At 44.7% G+C, this 25327-nt stretch overlaps 1 protein-coding gene across 3 annotated transcripts in view; it reads right to left on the reverse strand.

Moving 5' to 3' along the window:
* Positions 1 to 2491: 2491 nt before the first annotated feature.
* PDILT (protein disulfide isomerase like, testis expressed) overlaps positions 2492 to 25327 on the reverse strand; it is a 43653-nt gene continuing 20817 nt past the window's right edge. The window contains exons 3-12 of one of the 3 annotated variants that reach the window (XM_047714372.1): positions 24894 to 25100; positions 18961 to 19094; positions 17922 to 18059; positions 13878 to 13988; positions 13670 to 13795; positions 10707 to 10904; positions 8157 to 8277; positions 5466 to 5644; positions 4001 to 4096; positions 2492 to 2828 (exon numbers count right to left, since the gene is read on the reverse strand). In XM_047714372.1, the coding sequence (XP_047570328.1) occupies positions 2595 to 2828; positions 4001 to 4096; positions 5466 to 5644; positions 8157 to 8277; positions 10707 to 10904; positions 13670 to 13795; positions 13878 to 13988; positions 17922 to 18059; positions 18961 to 19094; positions 24894 to 25100 (1544 nt within the window). In that variant the 3' untranslated portion in view covers positions 2492 to 2594. Of the gene's footprint in view, positions 2829 to 3994; positions 4097 to 5465; positions 5645 to 8156; positions 8278 to 10706; positions 10905 to 13669; positions 13796 to 13877; positions 13989 to 17921; positions 18060 to 18960; positions 19095 to 24893; positions 25101 to 25327 lie in introns of all 3 variants that reach the window. The other 2 variants (XM_047714371.1, XM_047714373.1) reach the window with 2 other exon arrangements.

Below are 25327 nucleotides of genomic sequence, written 5' to 3' on the forward strand. Positions count from 1 at the left end.
GAGTGGTGTATGCTGGAGGGGGTAGAAAATGAGCCAAGGGAGACGACTCTCCAGACAGAAGGGTCATCCCTGGCCTTACCTCCAACTGTTTTTCCCAACCTGAGCCCCCACTTCTCGAGGCCTCAGACAGATGCAGGACCTGCAGGTAGCACATGCATTTTCTGGCTGGTGGCCAGTCGGGGACTCTGTTCCATGTGATTTATTCCTAGCAGCCCGCCCCCATAAACCCCTCCTTTGACCAGCAGCCACATAGCCTTAAGGCTGAGGCAGGTGAGCCTCACACCGTGTCCTGAATACTAACACCTGCCCCTGTCGGGGCATTCTGGCTCAGGTGAGTTCCAGGCTGTTCCCTGCTTCATCTGGATGTGGACAGGCCAGGTTTAGGGGTGGGAGAGGGAGGCCCAGGAGCTGAATCCAGAGGCTTGAAGGAATACAAACAGACTTTCTCTTAGATGATAGGTGGGAAGTGGAAAGTCCTAGACGATTTGTAGAGACCTTGGTCTGTAAAATAATATCCCTTTTTTCAAGAGGAGCTCTTTTATCACTTGGCCAAAACGTTTGTTACAAATCAGCCCCATGAATCTGTGGTCAGCTGAATGGTGATTTTCCAGTATGTCTGTCCTAATCTCCCAGCAGCTGTGAATGGTTCCTGACGTGACAATAGGGACCTTGCAGTATGATTTATTTAAGTTCAGAGAATCGTGATGTAAGTTTGTCTGGGCAGGCCCATGAGCTGAGGAATGCAGGCAGTTTCTAGCAGCAAAAGGCAAGTCAAGGGATTCTTCCACAGGAAACCAACCCTGATGACACCTTGACTTTAGCGCAGTGAAATTGACTTCTGATTTCTGGCCTTCAGAGCTGTAAGAAGGCTGATTACTTTTTGAGCCATTAAATTTGTGGCTATTTGTTAGAGCAATAATAGGAAGCTAATACAGAGTCTAATTTGTGTCTCTAGGCAACACTGTCAGCACCTCCCCCTTTTGGGATGACAGTGAAATCATGTATCTCAGAGATGGGGTGCTGCCTGATATGAAATTTCATTTGCTCTATGGATACTTATTTACTAAGCATCTAGTGTGTCTAAGCAGTGTTTTAAGTATTGGAAATACAGTGGAACAAAATACAACAAAATAGCTGATATATCAGCTCCCCAGGGACTTACCCACCAGTGGGGGAAGCAAGTGGTATATTAGTGCACAGCAAAATAAGATGCTTTCAAATATTGGTATCTGAGAAGGCTTCTTTGAGGTGGTGACATTTGAACTGAGGTTTGAAGGATGAAAAAATACATCTGCATGAAGATTTGTGGGAGTGTACCGCATGTGCATTTAGGCAGAATTAACAACCATGAGGAGAGACAAACACTTGAACTATTCAAAGAATAGACAGGAAGCATGGCTGGAGCCTAGAAAGTGAGAGGGAGAGAGGAAAAAGTAGAAGAGATCTGTGGGGCCAGAACTTTCCAAGCCTTGAAGGCACATTAAGGAGACTGAATCTTACTCTAAAAGCAGTAAAGATTCCATTATACTGTTAAAACGGGTAGTGTTGCAAGTCTTCAAGACTGTGGCTTTTTTTTTTTTTAAGATTTTATTTATTTATTTGGGAGAGAGACAGTGAGAGAGCATGAGCAAGGAGAAGGTCAGAGGGAGAAGCAGACTCCCCACGGAGCTGGGAGCCCGAGGCCGGCAGAGATCCCGGGACTCAGGGATCATGACCCGAGCCAAAGGCAGTCGTCCAACCAACCAAGCCACCCAGGCATCCCAAGACTGTGGCTTTTTAAAAGATAATTTCACCAACTTTATGGAATATGGATGTCAGGTGGGCAGGGATGTACAGAGTAACAGTAGAAGCACACCATTCCAGGAGACTTCCAGGGCTGAGAATGGTAGGTGGTGGTGGAGGGGAAGTGGGTGGAGTCATCCTGAGATAAGGGAGGTGTGTCACTGGATGGAAGGGGGTGGAGCCAGTGCAAGTGGGTGGAGTCACACCAGTTGGTGGGGTTTCTTTTAGGGTAGTGAAGGAAGGGAGTTGAGCATTATGCTAGCAGTTTGGTGCTTAAGAGAGTGAGTCACTTACTGAGATATAGAAGACTGGGGGAGTTGTTTGGGGCTGGATCTCTTTCTTACTGTGTCAAAATGAAGCATAAAGAAATCAGTCCCCACCCTGGGGACTCCACCCTAGTGGAGGTACTGTGTGCATAGTGGTTAAATGCAGTCTCTGGAGTGAGAGTGCCTGGGATCATATCTCAAGGGCTTCCTAACTGTGTGATCCTCACCAGTTGCCTAACGTCTCTTTGCCTCAGTTTCCCCATATGTAAAATGGGGATAATGAAAGTGATGTGAGAATTGCATGACTGAGCAGCATGTTGTAAATAATCATTAATTGTTGCAGTTATGGCTTTGCTCGCAACCCTGTACGAATTTCAGACCAAACAGCTCTTCTAAGGCAGCCCCAACCAGGAAAAAGAAGCAATGAGTAGAACAGGGCCAAAGACATTCAGGAGTTTTTAATCATCCAGCTTCTACCCACCCCAATGATATATAATTTTTTTGGAGTAGATTCCCCTTAGAAAATGGCTCTGGGCTTTGAAGAAGCTACAGTTCTTCCTTGACTTTCGGTTTCTTCTCTTGTTTTGGAGGTCCCTTTGGCTTAGCCACCTTCTCTTCCTCCTCAGCTGTTTCCTTCTGTCCAGCTGGCTCTAACGGCACTGTCACATTCTCCAGCTCGGGCAACTTCTGGTCAGGTAACTCTTCTTTGATAAAAGGTACCTTCTTTTCCTCAGCTAATGCCTCCTCTTCGGTCACTTCACTTTGTTCAACAGACAACAGCTATTCAAAAAAAGAAAGACAGAAGGGAAGAAATAGGATAAAGAAATAAAGAGGCAAGAAATATGTGATAATTGTGATTGTAATTACCAAGCCTTTTTTTCTGGGAAATACCCAGAGAGAGACACTTGAGGATCAAAGGCCCATTTGGCTTAGGTGAGGAAATTCCCAGCCATGGTTTTGCCCCTCCAGAAATAGGGCCTTTGGAGAACCCCATTTCTCCACTTGAAGGCCACAAGTGTGGGTACCCCAGGTCTAGCTCCAGGGCTAGACGTGTGACCCAGGCCTCTCATGAACTCCCTATCCAGGACATTTGCTAGGACTATGAAGAAATAGATGCCTTCTTTTCTCTTCTGTTCTCTTCTGTTCTCTTCTCTTTTGTAGAGAGAGAGACCACCACACAAAAGCAGGGGGAGAAGCAAGCTCCTCAATGAGCATGGAGCCCAAAGCAGTGCTCCATCCCAGGACCCCAGAACAGAAGGCAGAGGCTTAACTGACTGACCCATCCAGGCACCCCAGGTGCTTGTTTTCTAAGCTGGAAGGATATTAGCTTAAAGCTGTGGGGCCATCTTTGACCCTCCATGGGGAAGTGACTGTTTGAGAATAAAGCCAACATAGAGGAAAGCAGAGAATGGGGAGACAGAAAATGAGTTTGATCCCCTGGATCCACCTGATGTTCTTACCAGTTATATGGATTAAGTTCCCATTGTTGCTTAAACCAAAGAGTAATGTTTCTGACATTTGCAACTGAAAGGGTTCTAACTAGTATAGATGGCACCTTCTTGCAGATGGCCTCACTGAGGCCTGGATGGGGTTGGGGATTCTGAGAGGATGGGGATGATTATCCAGCCATCAGGAAAATAATGCCAAAGAGCTGGATCCCGTCAAGACATCTGGTTACCATCTCAGGAACGGTGGACCCAGGGAAGCAGCCTTAGGAGACCTCACAGCCTTTCCTTCTGTTTCTAAAGTCTGCTGTTTCTGCTTCCTTGCAGTAAGTGCCCTTGAAATAAAATCATTTAGAAGAGGTGGTTGTTCACCTGTAGTCAGTGATCACCAGAGAGCACAAGATTATTGGACTCTTGACACATTCTTCCCTAGTTAATTGAGTTCTTGATCTGTTCTTGTGTGGAACAGAATAATCCTGGGTATTGCCATTTTTGCCTTACCTCATCCTCATCCTCATCCTCATCCTCAATCCTTGTCTTGATTTGACTTTCCAGGAAGTCAGAAAAGCCCCTCAGGGTATGTTCTCCTGTGTACAGTATAGCCTAGAAAGAAAACAGAACAAGGTCACAACAGTAGCCTCTTCCTGCAAGGTATTCAGGGATTGCTACATAGGATAAATCCAGGGTCAAATTCCTAACAACCTGAGTACAGTGAGCAGGTTCCTTAGCCTCTCTGAGCCTCCGTTACTATGGCTCTAAGATAAGGGTAATAAAAATTCCTCCGTCATTGGCTCAGGGACTTCACAGCCACACTGTCAGGGCTCAAACCCTGTGTAACCTATGACTCAGTTTTGCTATCTAAAATGTACAGATGATAACATTACCTATGACATAACGTTATTATGTAAATTTAATGAGCTACTATATGAAAAGCACTTAAAACAGTGCCTGACTCACAGTGAGTGCTGTATATAGTTGTTTTTACTGTTATCATTAAAAAAGACTAGTTATTATTTTACAGAGCATCTGATACATGATCATTGCTCAGCCATCCCTAGTTCCCTTTTGTCTTTCAGTCTTTTAAGAAGATTATGAAGCTGCTTACTGCCCACTAGTTGTCTACACTCCTCTTCAGATAATGGAAGATCTATGACAGCTGCACCACAGCACACTCTCAACTCAGCCTCATTTTCCACGACTCCCCCACATGCATGTTCTGTACCAGAAGGATGGCCTCTTCTTCACAACACTGTGGCCACCCTTTTGCCCACCTTCTCATGCCTGTTGCAATTCTGCCTATAGTTTACACCCCTCTGCTAATCTGATTTAAATCTTCAGCATTCTTTAAAATCCCATGTCTGCATGGAATATCTGCCCTCCAGAATCTGTCCCCTTCAATTCCAGTTGCAAGTGGCGGTGGGCCCGCATCATGACTTCTCTCCCACTCTCAGTCATACTCCTGTTGGGGCAGGAACCTTTGCATGCAGTGCTTTGATGGACACCCTTCCCTAGGTGCCAGAGCAGCACAGAGAGTATGTTCCATGGCACTGGTGATGCTTGGTGATTGTGACACTGGTGTGTAAAAGACATTGACCTGTTTTTCTATCATGTGGTCTTCCCTCTTCTCGTAGCACCCTACCTCCAATATTCACATGGAGATTCCCCCCCACCTTATTCCAAATAGTCTGGGTAGAGCTCAGCCCCAATATCAGAGGGAACCACATCTTCCTGACAGCAATGACTAAGTCAGAGAAGAGCAGCTGACCCAAGTGGGACCCAATTCTGCAAGTCTTGGGACTTTGGGGGAAGCTAATGGAGAGCATGCTTCAAATTGAACATGAGAGGATAAGGGGGGCTGGAGCCGAGAATGAAGCTGATTTGGTAGAAGGCAGAGCTGGAGATCAGGAGAAATTGGGTCCATGATAATAACATAACGGTATTTCTGGGTATATAGGTCCCAAGAGCCCCTCACTTGTTGAGAGTTGATGGGGAAGAGCCTGAAGAAGGGGTACCGGTCCAGGTACATCAGCTGAATGTCATTTGCTGTGATGTCCATCTTGGCAATGGTGACTGTCGAGTGGTTTTGATACTTTCTGCCCAACTCCTCCAAAACTGGGAACAGTGCCTTACACTTTTCTGACCAGGGTGCATCTGGAAGAGAAGGGCTGTTGTGTAAGCTCACATTAATAAAGACTGAAAGCCAGTGCTACCCCAGAAATACTGTCACTGTGTTCTACTAATGGTCCTGCTATTTCTGCAAATTGCATTTCTTCCTTCTTTGAATACTATATTACTTATTTTACATTTCAACCACAGTACCTGGTCATTATTAAATCAATTAGAAAAAAATTAATCTAGTCCCCTCTACCCAGACACTAATATTTTTAGCAGGCTAGGACATTTTCTTCTTCTTCTTTTTTTTTTTAAACATAGCTTTCTACTCCAGGGGCGCCTGGGTGGCTCAGTGGGTTGGGCCTCTGCCTTCGGCTCTGGTCATGATCTCAGGGTCCTGGGATAGAGCCCCATGTTGGGCTCTCTGTGCAGCGGGGAGCTTGCTTCCCCCCTTCTCTCTGCCTGCCTCTCTGCCTACTTGTGATCTCTCTGTCTGTCCAAAAAAAAAAAAAAATCTTTAAAAAACCCCAAAACAAAAAAATGGCTTTCCGCTCCAGTTGAAGGAAAAAGGAATATGCTAGATGATTCCTCATGTTCTACCAGAAATTGTGTGTGTGTGTGTGTGTGTGTGTGTAAGAGAGAGAGCATGCACACACAAGAGTTTTCCAGCAGAGGTTAAGCTCACAGCCCAAGGTCACCCAGGTAATTAAGCAGCGAAGTGGAATTTGAAGTCAGGCTGCTTTGACTTGTGACCATTCTACCACCCTGCCTTTTAGTCCTTAGGGACCATTCCTTTAGCTTTGAATCAGGCCCTCTGGAGAAAATCAGGGAGGAGCTCTAACCTTTCCTGCTTATCAACCCCTTAAAGTTTCTGGCTCTGTGGGAAGGGTGGCCTCAAGGGCCCCGACACTCTGCATTTGGATAATCATCCCTCCATTTACAAACCAAGTGCCTCCCTCACCATCTGTTCTCCCCGCAGCTCCCCTGGAGCAGCTTGCGCCTGGGTTGGAGTGGGGGGGCGGGGCGGGGAGATAATGTTCACAGCCCCAGGGGGCCAATCTGACAGGTCTGCTTCCAAGAAAATGAGGCTGCTTTTGCCTTTTACCAGAATCAAATAGGCATTCTCTTAGCTCTGTGTCAGTTAAGTATAGAAAAGTGGCCCCGCCTCTTATCTATTGCACTTAAAGGCAATAGATCATGGTTATTCCATCATATGGCCCTTAAACACCTCATCCTGTGGATGAGAGTCCATTTCAGTGAGTTTTTTAAAGGCGTGCATGATGCAATGCAGCCCTCAGGAAGGAAGGGCATCAGAGCTTGATTGGAAGTTTTTGCCTTCCAAGTTACTTACTGTGGGACTTGAGGTAATTAATCTTTCTGAGGCTAAGTTCTTTGATTTGTATCATGGGGAAATCTCCTGGACCTTCCTTAGAGGCTTGTTTTGAGGAGGAAATAAGAGCATGTCTGTATACAGCCAACTCATGCCTGGCTCATTGTGGGTCCTCCATAGATGGTAAAATACAAGAGATTTCTGAATAACTTCAGTGTCATCCTTCTCTGTGTCTCAGGGTGGGAGAGAGGTCCCTGGCTCTGGCTCTCATGTGCAAATCAGAAACAGCAGAGAAAGGGCAGTAGTCCTTAGGCAAGCACTGAAAGTAATTACAACAATAGGAATAATAAGAACTGTCATTTATCAAGTACTCAGAATATGCCAGACACTGCTAAGCCCTTTACCTGCATGATTTGAGTCTTCAGTTTGGCCACACCAACTCAGGTAGGTTCAATACGGGCCATTTGACAAGTTACATAAAGCCAGAACTGCTATTCTGTCCAGCAATGACCAGCCAAGGCACTGGGGTCAGGCTGTCCAGACTCCAATTCCAGTTCCAGCACTTACTCGCTGCCTGACTTTGGAAGTTTCTTCACCTCCCTGAGACTCTATTTAGTCCTGTGCAAAGTGGGAGCAATAATAGTAGCTACTTTCAAAAGTATGTTATGAGGGGTGCCTGGGTGGCTCAGTTGGTTAAGCGACTGCCTTCCGTTCAGGTCACGATCCCAGGGTCCTGGGATCGAGTCCCGCATCGGACTCCCTACTCAGTGGGGGAGCCTGCTTCCCCTCCTCACCTCTGCCTCCCTCTCTGCTTACTTGTGCTCTTTCTCCCTCGTCAAATAAATAAATAAAATCTTTAAAAAAATTATTAAAAAAAAAAGTATGTTGTGAGGATTAAATGAGATAAAGTATAGAATGGCTCAGCAAAAGGCCTGGTATACCATAGCATTGAATCAGTGTTAGCCATTAGCATTATTATTGCTATAGAAGCCACAGGACTGGATTATATGGAAGGTATTCCTATGTTCCAAGAATTGGATTTTCAGGGAGAGTTGAATTGTAGCTGATAGCATCTTGATCCAATCCTTTTAGATATTTGAAGACCATCCTTGGCATGGTGTTTTGATAGATTTTGGAGATTTGGGGCCCCAGAATTCAGGAGCAACACTTGAAAGGTAATGTCTGGGCCATGTCTTCTATGGCCTCTGCAGAGATACTTACAGAACATCACAAATACATCCCTTTCCTTGTCAAAGACCACTACGTTGAAGTTCTTCCCAACGAGCTGCTTAACTGGCCCCTGGTCCCAATATTTTGGAATGTCTTCACTGGATTGATGTTTCTAGGAAGCAAATTTGAGAGGTCTGTCTCCAGAAAGGGTACGTTGGTAGTTGGGGCTCCCTGCCCTGATGGGAAACAATGAAAAGTTTTCTCTTGTTCTTACAACTACTTTGGGAAAGAGTTTGAAGTGCTTGATGTCCAGCCTGAATTATTCAGGGCAGATTGAGAGATCAGAGGGTGGGGAAGAGGCAGGGCTTCAAGCTGGGATGAATTCTAGCATTCCAAATACATGATTCTTGAGATTCTTAGATGAGAGTGCGGTTCATGTCTTCAACATCTTAACTAGTTTGTTCCTCCCTCCCCCCAAAATTTAGCTGTTCCCAATTACTTCAAGAATCAAACACAAGATAATTTACATGACCTATAAGACCTTTATCACACTTTGGCTCCTACCAGTCTCATCAAGTTCATTACCATTCTTTCCTTGGTATTTTCAACTATACTGATCTTCTGTTTCCCCAAAGGGCTAGGCTTCTACCTCAGGCCTTTGTTTATGCCATAGCTCTGCCTGGAGGGTCTTCCCCACTCCTCATTCCTGCTCTCTGTTCTCCTTTCCAGTTAACAATAATTCCCTCATCCCCATAGCAGCCTCTAGAAATGACTTGAAGATTCATTTTGAGGGAGCATAAAGGAGGGTGGAGGCTGGGCATGGTTGATGGGAAATGATGAAAAAGATGGAAATTAGAAGTGAGTCAGACCAGGCATTGACATCTCGTGTCATGTGAAAGGTGCTCATCTCTATTGCAAGAGCATGGGAGTATGTGTTGGCCCTTGAGGAGGAGACAGACACCTCCTGAGGTAAACTAGTAGGAAGGGAGAGAGAATGGGTAGAGCTCTGGGTAGGTTTGTAGATGTGGTGATGGAAAATGAGAGGCCCCTGTCATAATGATACATGGTCTTATACTCAGCTGAGACTGAAAGTAGGAATAGGGTATGGGGACAAAGACACTCAGATTCAGAGAATGAGCACACTAAGAGAAATTTATATAGAGATGTCAGGACATTTCAAAGAGCCCCTGGGAGATTTGTGATTTCATGAGGCCTGCCTCATGGTGGTATTCTTTTTCTCTAGCCTTGGCCTGGAAGAAGTAGGGACATTAAGTGGGTTCAACCAGAGTTGTGATTTTGCCTTGTAAATTCTACAGGGTATAAAGAAGTAGAAGGTAGATTAAGGAATAAAGGGATAAAGAAGTTAAGGGAATCATCGGCAGAGCTATGAACCATGGAATCCAAGTTCATGAAGGAAGGCAGAAAAGAGTTTGTGAAAGGAGATCAGGAGATTGGAGCCCATGAGAAAGGTAAAGAATTGTAGCAATGTGGATATTAGAAAAAGGAATTAAGAGGATGGGGAGCTTGAAATCAGATTTTCAGAGGGACTGCCATCTGTAGTGTGTGGCCACAAGAGCAGGTGGCTGGGATGGCTTGGACACACCAATTATGAATGGAGAGAGAGAGACCAGGGTTCTGGATGTTGGCGTCTCTGGAAATGATGGCAGAGAAGGGATGGAGGGCAAGTCTGCAATGAGGAGCTTAAGTCTCCCGGTAGTGAAAGGGACATGATCAGAGGACAGCAATGGAGGGAGGGAGCAGGTGATCCAAAGTCCAAATGCATGGGATCTGGGGTTTTGAAGGTAGGAGGAGGAGAAATGACATGGAAAATACTAGCCTCACCACTTGGCTTGTGATGATGTTGTGAATCAGAGAAAAAAATGGCTTTCACTTGAGAAGGCGTGTCTGTGCAGGAATGGACAGAAGGTAATGGGAATCCTCAGAGGGAAGCTGACCAAACATTCTGGTTTGCCTGGAAAGTTCCAATTTATTCCTGTTGTTCCAGAGTACTTTTGAAGAATGCACACCCCCACCCATTAATCTCAAAAGTGGTTCCATTTGGAAAATAAAAAATACAGTCCCCTAATTCAGCAGGGTGGCTGGGGGACATTGCAAATGCTACATAAACAGCAGGAGATACTGTTTTATGTCTGGTCCTGCTACAGACTCTCCTTCCTTTTAGCAAAAGAGGCTCCTTTCTAACCTCCCAATAAGAGGCACATAAAATCTTTGAGGCTAAATCCCGATTGCTTAAATATTTCCCCACCCTATCTCCTCTCCGATAAAATCCATCTATCCTTAAATCTTTCATAAGAGAGTCTGAAAGGAGGAAAAGTGTCTCCTTTCAGAGAACGTTGGCCCTGGGAGCTCCTGCATTTCAGTTCTGAAATGCCGTTCAAAATAAAAAATTATTGGTGGAATTGTTATATGGTGGAATTATAGAGTCAGGACAGGTCAAAGGTGAAAAGATTGGAGATGGAGAGATACAGGTATTTCCCCACTTTGAATCACGAGATTCTGCCTCCCCATTCAGATGACCAAAGCCAGCAAAATTACGCAGTTTTGAGGTTCTGAGTAAATCTTGTCCAAGAACAAACTTACCTTGGCATTTCTATTCAGGAAGCTGTGGCCAAATTTCTTGAGGTTTTCATAGGTTATCTCCTCAGAAGGCATTTTGTACCTTGCGTCAGAGCTTAAGTTTAGGATTTGTACACATGGGATATTAGCCTCTGTGATCCTGAAGTATTTCAAGATCTGTCCATTTCTGGGTTCATCTGCATTCACAAGGATGAAAAGGATCTGCCAAATCAAATAAAACCTGAGTCTCTCTCTGGGATTGGAGGCCATGAAAAGGGTAAAGATTGAAATTAGCTAAGGAATCCCTTACGGAAAGAAATCTGGGAAACCTTGGGAGAGCCCTAAGGGAATGCGAATAGCAGGGTCTATGGCTATTTCCATCTGAAAGACAGAACAACTTTCTATGGGGCAGTGGCAGCTCTGTGCCCCGGGGCACAGTCAGAGGTCAGCCCCCAGCCTGGTTTCACCATCCTTGTGCAGGGTCCCATCCACACAACCATAGGAAGTCAGGAGGTCCTAAGCTTTCATCCAGGTCCTTGGACAAAACAGTAATTGACCCTCTCTGTGCTTATTTCCTTACTCATATGGCGGTGATTATAAGAGCACCCACCTTATAGGGTCACTGAGAGAATTAAACAGGACAATGTGTATAAAAGCTTGGTTTGATACGGGGAGGTAAAAATGCTCAATATGTGTCAACTCATTATTATTCTAGATTATTCTTCTCTCAAGGAAATTCATGACTTCATTCACTCGCCATTTAACAAGTATTCGCAGAGTACCTGCTGGGCATTTTGCGAAGCACTGGTGATATAAACTGCCCAAGGCAGATAAAATCTGCCCTCATGGAGTTTATGTTCTAGTGGAAAAGACCCACAACAAAGGAGTAAACAAATTAATAAATTCAGATAGCAATGAGTGTTAATTCAATAAAACAGAGCCCCGTGATAGAGAATGACCATAGAGGTGCAATGAGGTTAGAGCCCAGTATTAGGTAGGAGGGTCAGGAGTATCTAAGGTGGTGATGTTTTAGCTGGGACCTGGCTGATCAGTTAACAAGTCAGGGGAACATTGAATCAGGCAGTGGAAACTATCAGTGCAAAGGCCTAGGGTCAGGGAGCTTAGAATATTCCTGAATAGAATGGAAAGATCAATGTGGCTTTAGCACCATGAGGGGAGAGTCAAGGGAGACAAAGTTAGAGATGTGTCAGAGATGAGATCAGAGGTCTAGTAAGGAAGCTGGCTTTTATTTGAGTAAGATAGAAGGCCACTAAAGAATAGTGAGAGCCAGAAAGTGCTACGATAATTTTTAAAAGATGACACTGGTTGCAGGGAAGAAGCAAGAGGCAAAGCAGGGAAGCCACAGCAAACACTGATACCCTCAGGTCATTCATTTATCAAAATATTAAGGGCCCTACTATGTGCCTGACAGGCTTCCCTCTGCTGGGGAGTGGAAAACAAAGCAACGCATTAAAACCATCCTTGGGGAAAAAAAAAATCCTTGAATACTTTCAACAAATATTGATTAGCCATGAACAAGATAAGATATAGGGGAATGGCCTGTCTGAATAATATTCATTCATTTATCTTTGGCTTTAAAATGGATCACAATCAAATGGCATTCAGGAAGCTAGATAGCTGGGGTAAAGGCCATCTTAGAACCTTATCTCCCAATATATGCCAAAACAAACTCCACTGAGATTAAAGAGTTAAATAAAAAAAAAAATCTGGGAGAAATATGGCTATGTATTGACTCTTATAACATAAGAGACATAGAAGGAAGCAGTCAGATTGTGATCAGCTGAATTACATCAAAAATTTAAAATTGAACAAACCAGGAAGTATATCTACAAGAACTATTTCTGTAATTGGAACAAACTCCCTGGAGAATAGTGTGGTGGGTTATAGCACGAACATTAAATATGCACCCTAGTGGCTTTACTGAGTGTTCATTTTGGGTTTCAAAGTTTTTAATGGTTTCATTTGAGTTTTAGAGTAATTTTCATCAAAAGGAAAATAATCTGCCATTACCGTACTTCTCATAAAAAAATAAAAAATGAAGCAAATTGCCCCCACAGTCCAGGTGGTAGGGACACATAGGTATGGCACTTGATAAAAACAGATTTGTTTCTAACAGTGATGAGAGCAATAATAGCACCGTTCATTGCACATTTGCTCATTGCTTTACCTGTGACACCTCTAATTCTTCCATGAAGTTCTCTATTTTACATAAGGTGATTGAAATTCAGTGGCTAAGACACTCATGAACAAAATCTCTTCCAAGAAGAAGAGAGTTTGAGATCAGGTCTGTGCGATGCTAACGCCTGGAGTCTCAGCAGTTACTTATCAATCCGTGCCACTTCACACCTGCAGCCTGTTCATTTGACCTCAGACAGGGGTGGTCTCTCCTCCCCCTCACTTCCAGGCCGAAGACCACCCACACGGCAGCCCTTCACTCGTCCTGGAGCATCTTTCATCAAAAAAGCAGCCAAACCATCATGTTCCCATAGTAGACTTCTCAAAAAGATGAGGGAAGGAACAGCATAGGTATGGCAAGAAAGGAAGAAACACTGGGCAGGAAGGAGGAGGAAGCTGGTTTAAAATTAAGTAGGAAGGGACGCCTGGGTGGCTCAGTTGGTTAAGCAGCTGCCTTCGGCTCAGGTCATGATCCCAGCGTCCTGGGATCGAGTCCCGCATCGGGCTCCTTGCTCGTCAGGGAGCCTGCTTCTGCCTCTGCCTGCCATTCTGTCTGCCTGTGCTTGCTCTCTCTCCCTCTCTCTCTCTGACAAATAAATAAATAAATAATCTTAAAAAAAAATAAAATAAAATTAAGTAGGAAATAATATGTAGCATCAATACGCAAATAAGGGAATTTATGCAAATGAACATGCAAATCACCCTGGGCTTAATTTACAGTCACCAGGGCAGCAAACAACATTAGTGTCCTGGATACCCATCCAACAAGGGCAGTAGCACTTTCCACAAACCTTGTTTGTAAATTCCTTCGATGCCAATTTATAATGCTGCATTATCAAACCAAATGACTCCCAGCTTTTGGAGGCGAAGAGCAGCATGTGATTCAGGATGTGCAATTCATAAATCAGGTCCTTGTTCTGAAATTACCAGGGAAATGGGTCATCCATGCACACAGCTGCTCCACCTTCCCTTCTCCCAGGGACCCCTTGGCTCACTGACCTCAGTGTTGTATTCAATAACAAAATCGGTGAGGTGCTCTTTTATGACTTGATTGAGGACATGTTTGTTGGTAATGTCATTAATAAGCTCCTCACGTTTCACAATTTTTCCCTTGGACAAAAGGAGAAAAGCATTGGAGGACAGTATCTTCCATAATGTAGACACTTTATAGATAATATTTATATCTATATAAATAGCACAGTTTTCCCCATGGACAAAAAGGGAACACCATAGTGACAAACCTAATCCGTAATCTAGGTACTTGGTAAATATGAATGGCCGGGCGGATTAGCCTGTGAGTGAAAGATGGGCCTGTGGCAGCTATGAAAATCTCCAGTCTCTAAAGCAGGGAGTGTGGTCAGTGGGCAGCCAGTTGCTTCATTTTGAAATCAATCCAAATAGTTGTGCTGATGCAGTTCCTTGCACACTGCTCCTAACCAATGACGCTGTGTTGGGGATACTAAGGCAAGCCCATTTCTGGGAGATGCAGGACTTCTCTGGTAGGTGACAGTGACCAGCTTTCTTAGAACTTCTCTGCAAGCAGGGGACCTTCCTTCCTTCCAGAAGGTCAGACCTGTATGGTGGCCTGATGAGTCTCCCCCAGCTCCTTCTGTTTCCCTTCACAAGCATTTTCCCTAATCTTTTGCATGCCTAATCCTGCTTGATGACTGCTTCTCAGAAGGACTGTGATTAACACAGGGAAGGAAATAGTTCTCTGTAGCTCAGGATCAAAATCTGTGTGGGAAGGAGAACAAAGATGTAGCTGTCTCTGGATGATTTCTCCCTACTCTGTCTCTCTTTGCCTTCATGGAGCTTAACCTGTAGTCCAGACCTCTTCCCTGGACTCCTGCAAAAGCTGCCTAATGGTCTTCCAATTTCTCGCCTTGTTTCCCTCCAGCCTACTCCGCACCTTTAGCCAGAGTGATGCTCTTACACTCTTGCTCAAATACTTCATAGGCACCGTTGTCCTTTGGACAAAGCTAAAACTCTTTTCTGATCATGACAATAGTCGATAATGTTAATCAGACTTACGGAGAGCTCATATTGCACCAGCCACAATGCTAAATACATTATATGCAAGAACTCATTTAATCCACATAACATTCCACTGAGTTACGAATCATTATTTCTCCCATTGTACAGCTGAGGATGTCGAGGCACAGAAAAGTGAAGTGACTTGCCCAAGATTGCTAAGCTAGTGAGAGGGGGAGCCAAGATTCCAACCCAGGGGTCTGACTCTAGATCTCATGCTTTTTTTTTTTTTTTTTTAAGATTTTATTTGACAGAGATCACAAGTAGGCAGAGAGGCAGGCAGAGAGAGAGAGGAGGAAGCAGGCTCCCCACTGAGCAGAGAGCCCGATGTGGGGCTCGATCCCAGGACCCTGGGATCATGACCTGAGCCGAAGGCAGAGGCTTTAACCCACTGAGCCACCCAGGCGCCCCTAGATCTCATGCTCTTAACCATTAAAATATACTGACTCTGGGGGCGCCTGGGTGGCTCAGTGGGTTAAGCCGCTGCCTTCGGCTCAGGTCATGATCCCAGGTCCTGGGTTCGAGCCCCGCATCGGGCTTTCTGCTCAGCGGGGAGCCTGCTTCCTCCTCTCTCTCTGCCTGCCTCTCTGCCTACTTGTGATTTCTCTCTGTCAAATAAATAAATAAAATCTTTAAAAAAAAAAATATACTGACTCTGTCCTAGTCCATTTTTCATGTTTGCACTTTGGTTTTTTATATCGTGATGAGGTTTATTCTGTGGAACTTTTAACTTTTTATGTGGTCCAAATTTATCAGTATTTCTTTTCATAGTTTTATGGGTTTCTGTCATGCTTTATAAAAGGGCTTTCCAGCTCCGAGTTTAGAAATCAAAGTCCCGGGCGCCTGGGTGGCTCAGTGGGTTAAGCCGCTGCCTTCAGCTCAGGTCATGATCTCAGGGTCCTGGGATGGAGGCCCACATTGGGCTCTCTGCTCAGCAGGGAGCCTGCTTCCCTCTCTCTCTCTCTCTCTCTCTCTGCCTGCCTCTCCGTCTACTTGTGATCTCTCTCTGTCAAATAAATAAATAAAATCTTTAAAAAAAAAAAAGAAAGAAAGAAATCAAAGTCCCCCGTGGCATTTTCTAGTCTTTCCATTGTTTCTTTGTTATATTTTTAAATCATAAATCAGTCTGCAATTTAGTTACGTGCGTGGAAGGAGGTTATACAGATTCAGCTTTTTTTATTTTCTAAATGGCTACCCGGTTCTCTCAATATCAGTCATTGAATAACATATTTTATTTTATGTTTTTATTTATTTGACAGAGATCACAAGTAGGCAGAGAGGCAGGCAGAGAGAGAGGGGGAAGCAGGCTCCCTGCTGAGCAGAGAGCCCGATGTGGGGCTTGATCCCAGGACCCTGAGATCATGACCTGAGCCGAAGGCAGAGGCTTAACCCACTGAGCCACCCAGGCGCCCCTGAATAACATATTTTAAATATCATCTTTATCATATACTAGATTCCCATATGTATTTGGATCTATTTTTGGACTCTTTGTTGTCCCATTCAAAGACGCAAATCAGGTTATTTTGTTCTCCAACTTAAAACCTTGTAATGACTTCTAAGAGCCTAAGTAAAAATTAGTGGCTCATGGTCTTGAGCAGGTCTGGCTGTCACTTCAGCCACCTCCTGTGTGGCTCTGGGCAAGTAACCTAACCTCTCTAAGCCATATCTGTAAATAACATGATTATTGTAAGGATTTGGCTTTGTGTGACGAGGGAGTAAGACATGTTCCAGGAACCAGAGTACAGTGTCTAGAGTAACACTGTTTAATAGAACTTTCTGTGTTAATGGAAGTGCTATGCTGTCCAATATGTAGCCACTATCCACATGTAGCTAGTTTCAATGAGGAACTAAAATGTTAATTTAATTAATTTGAATGTAAGTAGTCATATGTGACAGCTGCCCTATTAGACAGCTCGAATGATCTGTTCTCAGATCCCAGTGAGGAAAAGGAGGAAAATGTGTAGTAGAGGCTAGACTGAGGAAGGCCTTGTGGGCCTTATTAGGGACTTGAGTCTTTATCCTAAGAATAATATGAAGCCATTAAAGGGCTTTCAGTGGAAAGGAGGCAGGTGGCCATCATTTTTGCATTTTGGAAATACAACTGTTTATTTTTTTTTTAAAGATTTTATTTACTTATTCATGAGAGAGAGAGAGGAAGAGGCATAAGGAGAAGCAGGCTCCCCGCTGAGCAGGGAGCCCAATGCGGGACTCGATCCTAGGACCCCAGGGCCACGACCCAAGCCGAAGGCAGAAGCTCAACTATCTGAGCGACCCAGGCATCCCATTGTAAATATGACTCTTTAGAGGATAAGAGAGAATGTAGCAGACCAGTTGGGTGAATGTTGCATTAGGCTATGGGAGATCGTCATTTGACTTAGGATGGTAGCAGTGGAGGGAAATAGATAGACTCAAGGGATACTTTGGATTTAAAATCTATGGGTTTGGGGTGATGGATGGTTGCGAAAGGTGGAGAAGAGGGACGGGTTAGAATAATGCCTGAGAGTATTCTGAATGCTCAGATGGGACATGGGAAAAATGGTGATATCATTCATTAAGAGAAAAAGAACTGAAAGAAGATTTGGAGGGCTGGAGGGGAGATTATGATCTTAGGCTTGGTCATGTTGAGACATCTGGTGAGGGATATGAAAGTCTGGAGATAGAGAAGTCTAGCTGTAAATGGGAGATTTGTAAGTCATGGGTGTATGGGTGGTAATTGCTAATGGAGGGTGGGGGAGAGAGCAGGGACCAGAAGAAAACACAGGGGAGAGGACTGAGCTTTAATGACTGGCATTTACTGGTTAAGAAGAGGAGGAGGAGCTTACAGTGGAAGATGTCTAGAAAGGCCAGAGAAACTCTGGGTGACTGTGATTTAACAATAACTGCCTAGTCCAATGCCATGTAGCTTGCAGGTGGCAGTGGCAGAGCCAGAATTTGTACCCAAATTCTGTAGCTACATGCATAATCCATTTTGAGCTTAGGGACCCTTCACTAGCAATAGAACCCAAGTCTTACCTTTTTGAACACCAGAACACTGTCAAGGGTGACATGGAAACGTCCAATGACATTGCTAATTGATATCACTCCAAATGTTAGCTCTGGGAAGTCTTTGATCATATCATAGAACAACTCTGCTACTTCTTCCTCTAAATCCTGTTTGGAGAAAGATATTTGGTGGGACTTTGGTGGAAGGAAAAACGTCTGGCTTATTTAAGGTCAAGATGGAAATGGTGATCAATTCGTCTCCTCACCTTTCCAAGTTCTGGGGTTTTCCTGGGTTCCCTAAGTCCCCTTTCATGAAGTTACATACTCAGAATACTTCTGTGGCTATGACTAAGGCCAAAACAGGCCAGTCCACAGAGATTAAAGGAAAGAACTGATAAGCTCAACTTTTTCCAGGTATTTAGAGTAAAGCTGTTCTAACACACAGGTTGAGACTTTTAAACATTTGTTCCTTAATTGTTTTCAGAAGAGGCAACTGGTTTGACCATGTGGATCACCAGATAGAAACTTGGTATCAAGTTATGGCTGTAGTTGCAGCCTTCTTTCTATAACTTGAAAGAAAATTGGGGCTGTCCAAAAGTGAGATGAGACAGAAAGAGGTACATACTCTCCCCATGTAAAAATATAATGCCAAAGTTCTGACTTCCACTGGGGGGAGGCAGGAGCCATCCTAGTTACCGGAAATGAGTAAAGATATATAAAGATATTCTCCACAAGGAAAAACAATTTGCAAATTACTTATTACTCAGTGATATTCTAAATGGACCTCCACAATATCAGTTATATTATCAAAACCAATTTAATAAACATCAATTTCCTCTCCTCTCTCTGCATTCCTGTCCACCTTTCCGGTTAGCTTCTCCTACCCACGTCATCTTCCATTCTTTCTTTCTTCATTTTAACACTGCTGTTACCCGGAAAACCAGCTCATTGGAAAATAAGAATGAGTATGGCATTAACCCAAGCAAAAGACCTCTCCTTACCCTACCCCTTCCCAGACACAGGACTGCTCACCAGTCAAAAAGCCACTCCCACCTCTTGAACCCAGTACCTGGAAGAAGCCGATGATGACCAAGGGCCTAGAATTCACAAACTCTACCACCTGCTGGGTGTTATTGAACAAAAATGCTTTCTGGCTAATTTGTCTTCTCAACCAAACGACCAAGGCAGTAGATTCAACCACTCCTGGAGAGAGAGACAGTTATAGAAGTTTCCTCTTGAACGGAACAAGGCCTGTTTTCTCCAAGCTTAATGAGCAGAAGCATCTGGTCTTGGGCTTCTGCCCATTGAAGGCCAAGGTCAGTCCTTCCCGCCCCAGCCCCAAGGCATGAACATTTTTTTTTAAAGATTTTATTTATTTATTTATTTATTTATTTGACAGAGATCACAAGTAGGCAGAGAGAGGCAGGCAGAGAAGGAGAAGCAGTCTCCCTGCTGAGCAGAGAGCGGGATTCCGGACTCGATCCCAGGACCCTGGGATCATGACTCGAGCGGAAGGCAGAGGCTTTAACCCACTGAGCCACCTAGGCGCCTGCAAGGCATGAACATTAACAGCAGTAGCTAAATGTCATGGAGCACTTACCAAGGACAAGGCATTGTGCTGAGCCATTTACATGTGTTACATCCCTGCAACAGCTCTACCTTAAGGGATATTCTTACTCTCCCCATTTTGCAAATGAGGAAATTGAGGTTAGACTTGCCAGTAGCCACCCTAATGGGAACCTGGGAATTAAACTCAGAAGGAAGCATACCCAGTCTTCTTTTCTATCTACTTTCCAAAGTGACAAGAAGGTAGATTTATTTTTAAAAAATGTAAATGAATGAAGTGTAAATAAAAATACCAGCTAGCTTTGTGACCTTGGGAAAATTCCATTATTGCCTGTGCTTCCAGTTCCTCAGCTGAGATGCAGATATGCACTAAGGTCATAGATCCTGGCATCCGTTTCTCAGCTATTATATGGAAGGTGCCAAGCACACAAAAATCTTAGCTTTTAAAATTGGGAAACATACACCATATTTGGGGAGACCTAACAGTGCGCAGAATTACATTAGGCTACAGATGGATATGTGTTTGCTAGGATCATCAATTCCACATGATGTTATATAATGTAAAATATTATTTTCTATCAAAGACTGCTATAGAATAGAATGGAGCATTTAAACTGAATTTCTTCATTCACTATCCATTCCTTCACTCATTCATTCATTTGACAAATATGTACTAAGTACCTATCATGTTATCAAGTGCTGTACTTGGTCCTGGGGATATAATGGTGAGCAGAAACAAATATATTCCCACTGTTTTGCAGTTCTCATTCTGTTGAGTAGGAAAGTTGTCAAGTAATTACACAAACAAGTATATAATCACACCCAAAGTAATTACTCAAAAGCAAAGTTCTGTGAGCCTGTAGCGAAGATATGTGACTTAGGCTGTGAAGTCAAGGGGGGGCTTCCTGGAGGAGATCAGTTAGGAGCTGAATACTGAAGGATGCATAGGAGTTAATAAGTAGGCAACGGTAAGAATGTAACTGGACAAGGAAGGAGAGGGAGAGGTTTACAGGCAGAGCAGGCAGCCTGTGCTGGATTGCTGCATGGGGCTTGATGAATGCATGTTGAGTTGGTAAATGTACTGACAAGGACTCTTTTCGGCATCTTCGCTTACATTTCCTAAGAATTTAGTAAGGCCATTTACAAAACTTACAATGAAGTATGTTTGCATACAGAAAGGTATACAAATTATTATGTGTAATTTGGTGAATTTTTGCAAAATGAACAGACCTGAATACCACCCAGATACTGATCTGTCAAGAGACAGATCATTTTGCAGCCCTCAAGAGACAGACTGTTTGTTACCAGGCTCTCAGAAGTCCCATTATGCCCCGTCCCAGCCCCTCACCTATCCCTACCTAAGCGTAACTACTATTTTAACTTCTAACAGCATGCATTAGTCTGCCTGATCTTGAACTTTATGCAGGTGGAATCACATTTTGTGTTTTGGGGTCTAGGCTTTGTTACTTTATGAGATTCATCCATATTGTTGTATGCGCTGTGTAGCATTTTGTTGCATGAATATTCTATAATTTATCCATCCATCCTCTGTTGGTGAGCATTTGGGTTGTTTCCAGTTTGGGACTATTAAGAATTAAATTTCATGCATGTCTCTGGGGGCACATTGGATGCACTTCTTTTGGGTACATGCCCAGGAGTAGAATTTCTGGTCATAGGGAATGCTACATTCAGTTTTAGTAGATACCGATTAGGCCATTTTAAAAGCCACGATGAGTCAGGCCCATAGAAGTTCATAGAATGATGATGTCCTGGTCTCAAGGGACAGAAAGGGGTGAGGGGAGACTTCCTACCACTCCCAGATCACAGCACTCCACCCTCCTGCAGTCCCCTTCTCCTCCTGGATTCAGCCCCAAGGCTGAGTTTCTATTTTCAGTGTTCCCAGCCATCTTTCAGGAGGAAACAAGCACATATCATGGAAATAGTTCATCTTATAGGCATTTGTCTGGAAAAAAAAAATTATGTTGTAAGTGCTCTGGAAGGAACAGGTTCCAAAGTCCTGAAAAACACCAAAAAAGGTGAACAAAACCCCACCAAATGCATTTGAATTTCAACTGATCAGAACCATTGCTCTGATCTCATTTTGTGCGGCTGTCTCCTACAGTCTGCCCTGCAGCCGCACCCTCATCGTCCTGCTCGTCAGGCTTTGGTGTCTCCTGGTCCTCCCTCTGCCTGGGCTGCCTTTCCTCAGTGGTCTGGGCAACTCCTCCGGCTTATTTAGTTAGAGGTTTGGACTTTTCTTATCACCCCCACCCCCATCATATCATTCTCTAGTTTATGACCTGTTGCATTTTCTTCATTGAATTTGTTTTTTTTCTGAAATGACGATTTTTGGCTAGCTTGCTCACTAGCTCCTGTAATGTCAGCTTATACTAGATGCTCAAGAAATAATTACAGGGTAAATGGATGAGGTAGGTGAATCATAACATAAGCTGGCTTGAGGGAATTCGATCTTGGGCCATCTTCTCTGGGATGTCTGAGCTCTGTTTGCCCCTCTGAACCCTGTGGGGCTGAGGTAGCTCTGAACTTGACAAATAGGTTGTTCCTGAGTGCCTGCAGATCGGTCACTGACCCCCTTGGGCAGGTGTCTCCGCTGGCACTTGGCTCTGAGCCAGAGGACAGGGTAACAACTGAGGTGTGAATGCTATGTCAATGATTGACTGGAGCTGTCAGCTGTCGCTCCACTGCATATTTCCAAGCACAAGCTGTGAATGCATCATTAACTGAGGCCCTGGAGCCAACCTGAGTTTTCCTCCCTCCAGAGAGGGGGCCGTGACCAAGTTTCCCATCATCAATCCTTGGGAGACTAGAAGAGAACCAGAACTCTAGCTTTGACCCAACAAGGACTAAACCCCAACTTGCCTCCTGGGAAGGTTTTCATAAAAGTTGGTGCAGGAGACCAGTAAAGCTCTGTCACCCCTCTGAGCTCAGGGAAGCCCTGCCAGATTGGCAGAACTGGCTTATTCATCCTGTTTAGGAAATGAGAAGTTGGAAGGCTGGCTCAAATTCTCTAACTCGTGTTTGTCCTAAATCTAGGCTATGGCTCCCTCCTAGCACCCCACTGCCTCTTTCCCTGGTTGGAGGTAACACTGAAGATCTTAAGGGAGGGATGGGCAGGCCTGGTAGAAATAGGGGCTGGCTCCTTAGCCCAAGTCTGCCTGCAGTGGGTCCTTGCAGTTCCATCCCATTCAAACTCAAAAACTATTCTGAAGAACCTAAGTGTTGCAGGCACCGTGCAAGGGTCAGAAAAATAATAGTTTGATAAAAACAAGAGCCCCATCTGCCATTTATTTTGAGTGCAGCACACCGTAGAGCAGGGGTTGGTCAGTGACAGCCCATGGGCCTTCCCCTGCGAGTCTGGCCTGTGACCTGCCAGTTGATGTTGTAAATAAAGTTTTATTGGCAGTCAGTGGTTTATATAGGACTGCTTTCCCGCTGTGTCCACAGATTTAAGTAGTTGTGAAAGAGATTGGCCTGTAAGGCCTAAAATATTTATTATCTGGCCCTTTGCAGAAAACATTTGTGGGTTCCAGTGCTTAGTAGCTGGGGATCCTTGAGGAAGTTGCTCCACCTCTCTGTGCAGTTTCCCATCTGTAAAAGCACCTGCCATGCTGGGTTGTTGTGACATATGTAAGGGGCCCAGAATAGTGAGGGAGCACAGTAAACGGTTCAGATCCATGTCAGGGCTTGTGCCTTACAAACTTGTTTCTCCTCATCAGTAACCCTCGGAGGGAGATACTTCCACCATCTCCCTTTCACAGATTAGGAAAATAAGAGTTGACAAGGGGAAGCGATTGTCCTTCAGGTGCGTGGTAAGGATTTAAAGCCAGCTGGTACCTGCCAGTTTGGGCAGCCTCTTCAGAGGACCCGGGAAAAGAAGTGAAATCAGCTCCTGCTCTGTGCTCAAGAACAGAATCAGTTCTGTGAGTGAGGGCTTGAGGGCGAAGCACAGGTGCTATGGGACTCCTGAGGAGGGCAGGCACCCTGATGCGGGCAGTCAAAGGGGACTTCCTAAGGGAGGTGGTGATGCAGCTTTCCTGCATGACAGAGGGGGTCCCAAGCACTGGCTTCTACCAAAAGGGGCTCAGAGAGTCTGGAAGTTGCCACATTGTCACATTTATTGCTTCAAAGAGAAATCAGACCTCACCTGCCCTGCCCCGCCCCCCGCCACCATGGTCCCACAAGGTCCTTGGGAGCCACTGCACTGCCTGGTCTTGTATATAATGTGCGCTGCGGTTGGTGCTTTTGCAGCACCTTCCCCTGCGAGTCTGGCCTGTGTCTCATGCACCCTTGTGTCCGCTTTTAGAACTGTAAGGCGTCCTGCAAGCCCCTGCAGGAGGTTGCTCTCTCTGGGCCCTTTTGGTTTTTGCAACAAAACTCAAACAGGCTTATTGCAGACTTGCTAAATGCCAGACGCTGCAAGACTCAGTCTCCTGACTCAGTCATTCACACATCTAATGGGAACATTCTACTAGCATAGTGCGGGCTGTGCTGGGCGCCTTGGCATTTGTTAGTTTCGTTCCATCCATCCATCAGTTTTATGGACATTTATGCATTCATATATTTAGCATTTTTAAAAATTAGGACCTACCGTATGCCACACTGAGTCACATAATGCTACAGCATTCTTGATAGCAAGATAGGGACTGACACATGTTAGTTTCTCAATAAAAGTAGTGAATAAGTGAATGAATGAGTTAATGAATAAAGTGGATGATGATAGAAGCTCCAGTGTTTGGTAGTCACCCTGTCCCAAATCTGTCTTGTTTTCTCATCTCCCAGTGCCCCTTTTCTTGGCCTGGGACCCTTTCAAAACCATTCTAAAGTAGAAGATTGCGGTGGGAGGTGAAGATTGGGGCGGGAAGTGGGAGGTGGAGTTAGGATCTCACTCTCTGGTCTCTGGCAGTTTATGAACCATGCATCTCACTATCCCACTTCATGGTGCTTCTAGGGCCCACCAGCTGATATGTATGCTGTGGTGGAGGCAGCTATGTGTTCACCAAAATTGTATTTTCCTTATGGACACAGATCAGGGCCATATTGCTCAGCCTTTAAGTTGGGTGGGGCCATGTAACAGAATTTTGGTCAATGAAATGAGAAGTGATGTTTGCCACTTCCAAGCCTGGGTCATGAGCACCACCAGTGGCAGTCCTCTGCCTCCTTGCCCCAACTGCTGGCTAGATACAGAGAAAATGGCAGGGGCTTCCGAGGCTCTAAGGAAAGATAGAGCCGCATGCTAGAAGGAACCTGGGTCCTTGAAAAATTATGTGGAGCTGAGCCACCCACCTCCACCCTCTGGCTGCCACCTGGGTTCTACATGAGCAAGAAATAAACTCGTAGTTCTGTTATGCCACCTAAATGCTGGTGTTTGTGTTTCCGTAGCTAGCACTGCCTTGATTGATGCACAGGGACTCTTACCTTTGCAACTGATGGGTTCTGACCTGTTGCCCTCAAAAAACAGCTTCAGCTCTGGGGCCTTCTTAACATCAAACTCTTTCTGAAGTTCCTTCTCGACCGTGATGTCCACTTTGCCAAAGCCGAGCCCATTCTTGCCTTTGCCCATGACTTCCACAGCTTGGCCCAGCTCCTCAGCCAGGTTCCTGGATTGCTTGGAGGATGGGTTGTCTGAAAGAGCCAGTATAAATCAGAACTTGCTAGAGCCTCTCCCACTCCCCATCTCCCACGAAGGAGGCTGGGTTTCACCTGCTTGGCTACTGTGCTCTGCTGTAGTAGATAGATTTTCAGAAACATGATGGGATGGGAGGCACATGTTTCATGAAACAGGACATTTGGGAAGCACATCAGGGTTCTTGGGGCTTAGCAACACTGGAAGCCATACAATTTTGGGCAAC

This window comes from Lutra lutra, chromosome 18 (assembly GCF_902655055.1).
Source record: "Lutra lutra chromosome 18, mLutLut1.2, whole genome shotgun sequence".
NCBI classification, from domain to species: Eukaryota; Metazoa; Chordata; class Mammalia; order Carnivora; family Mustelidae; genus Lutra; species Lutra lutra.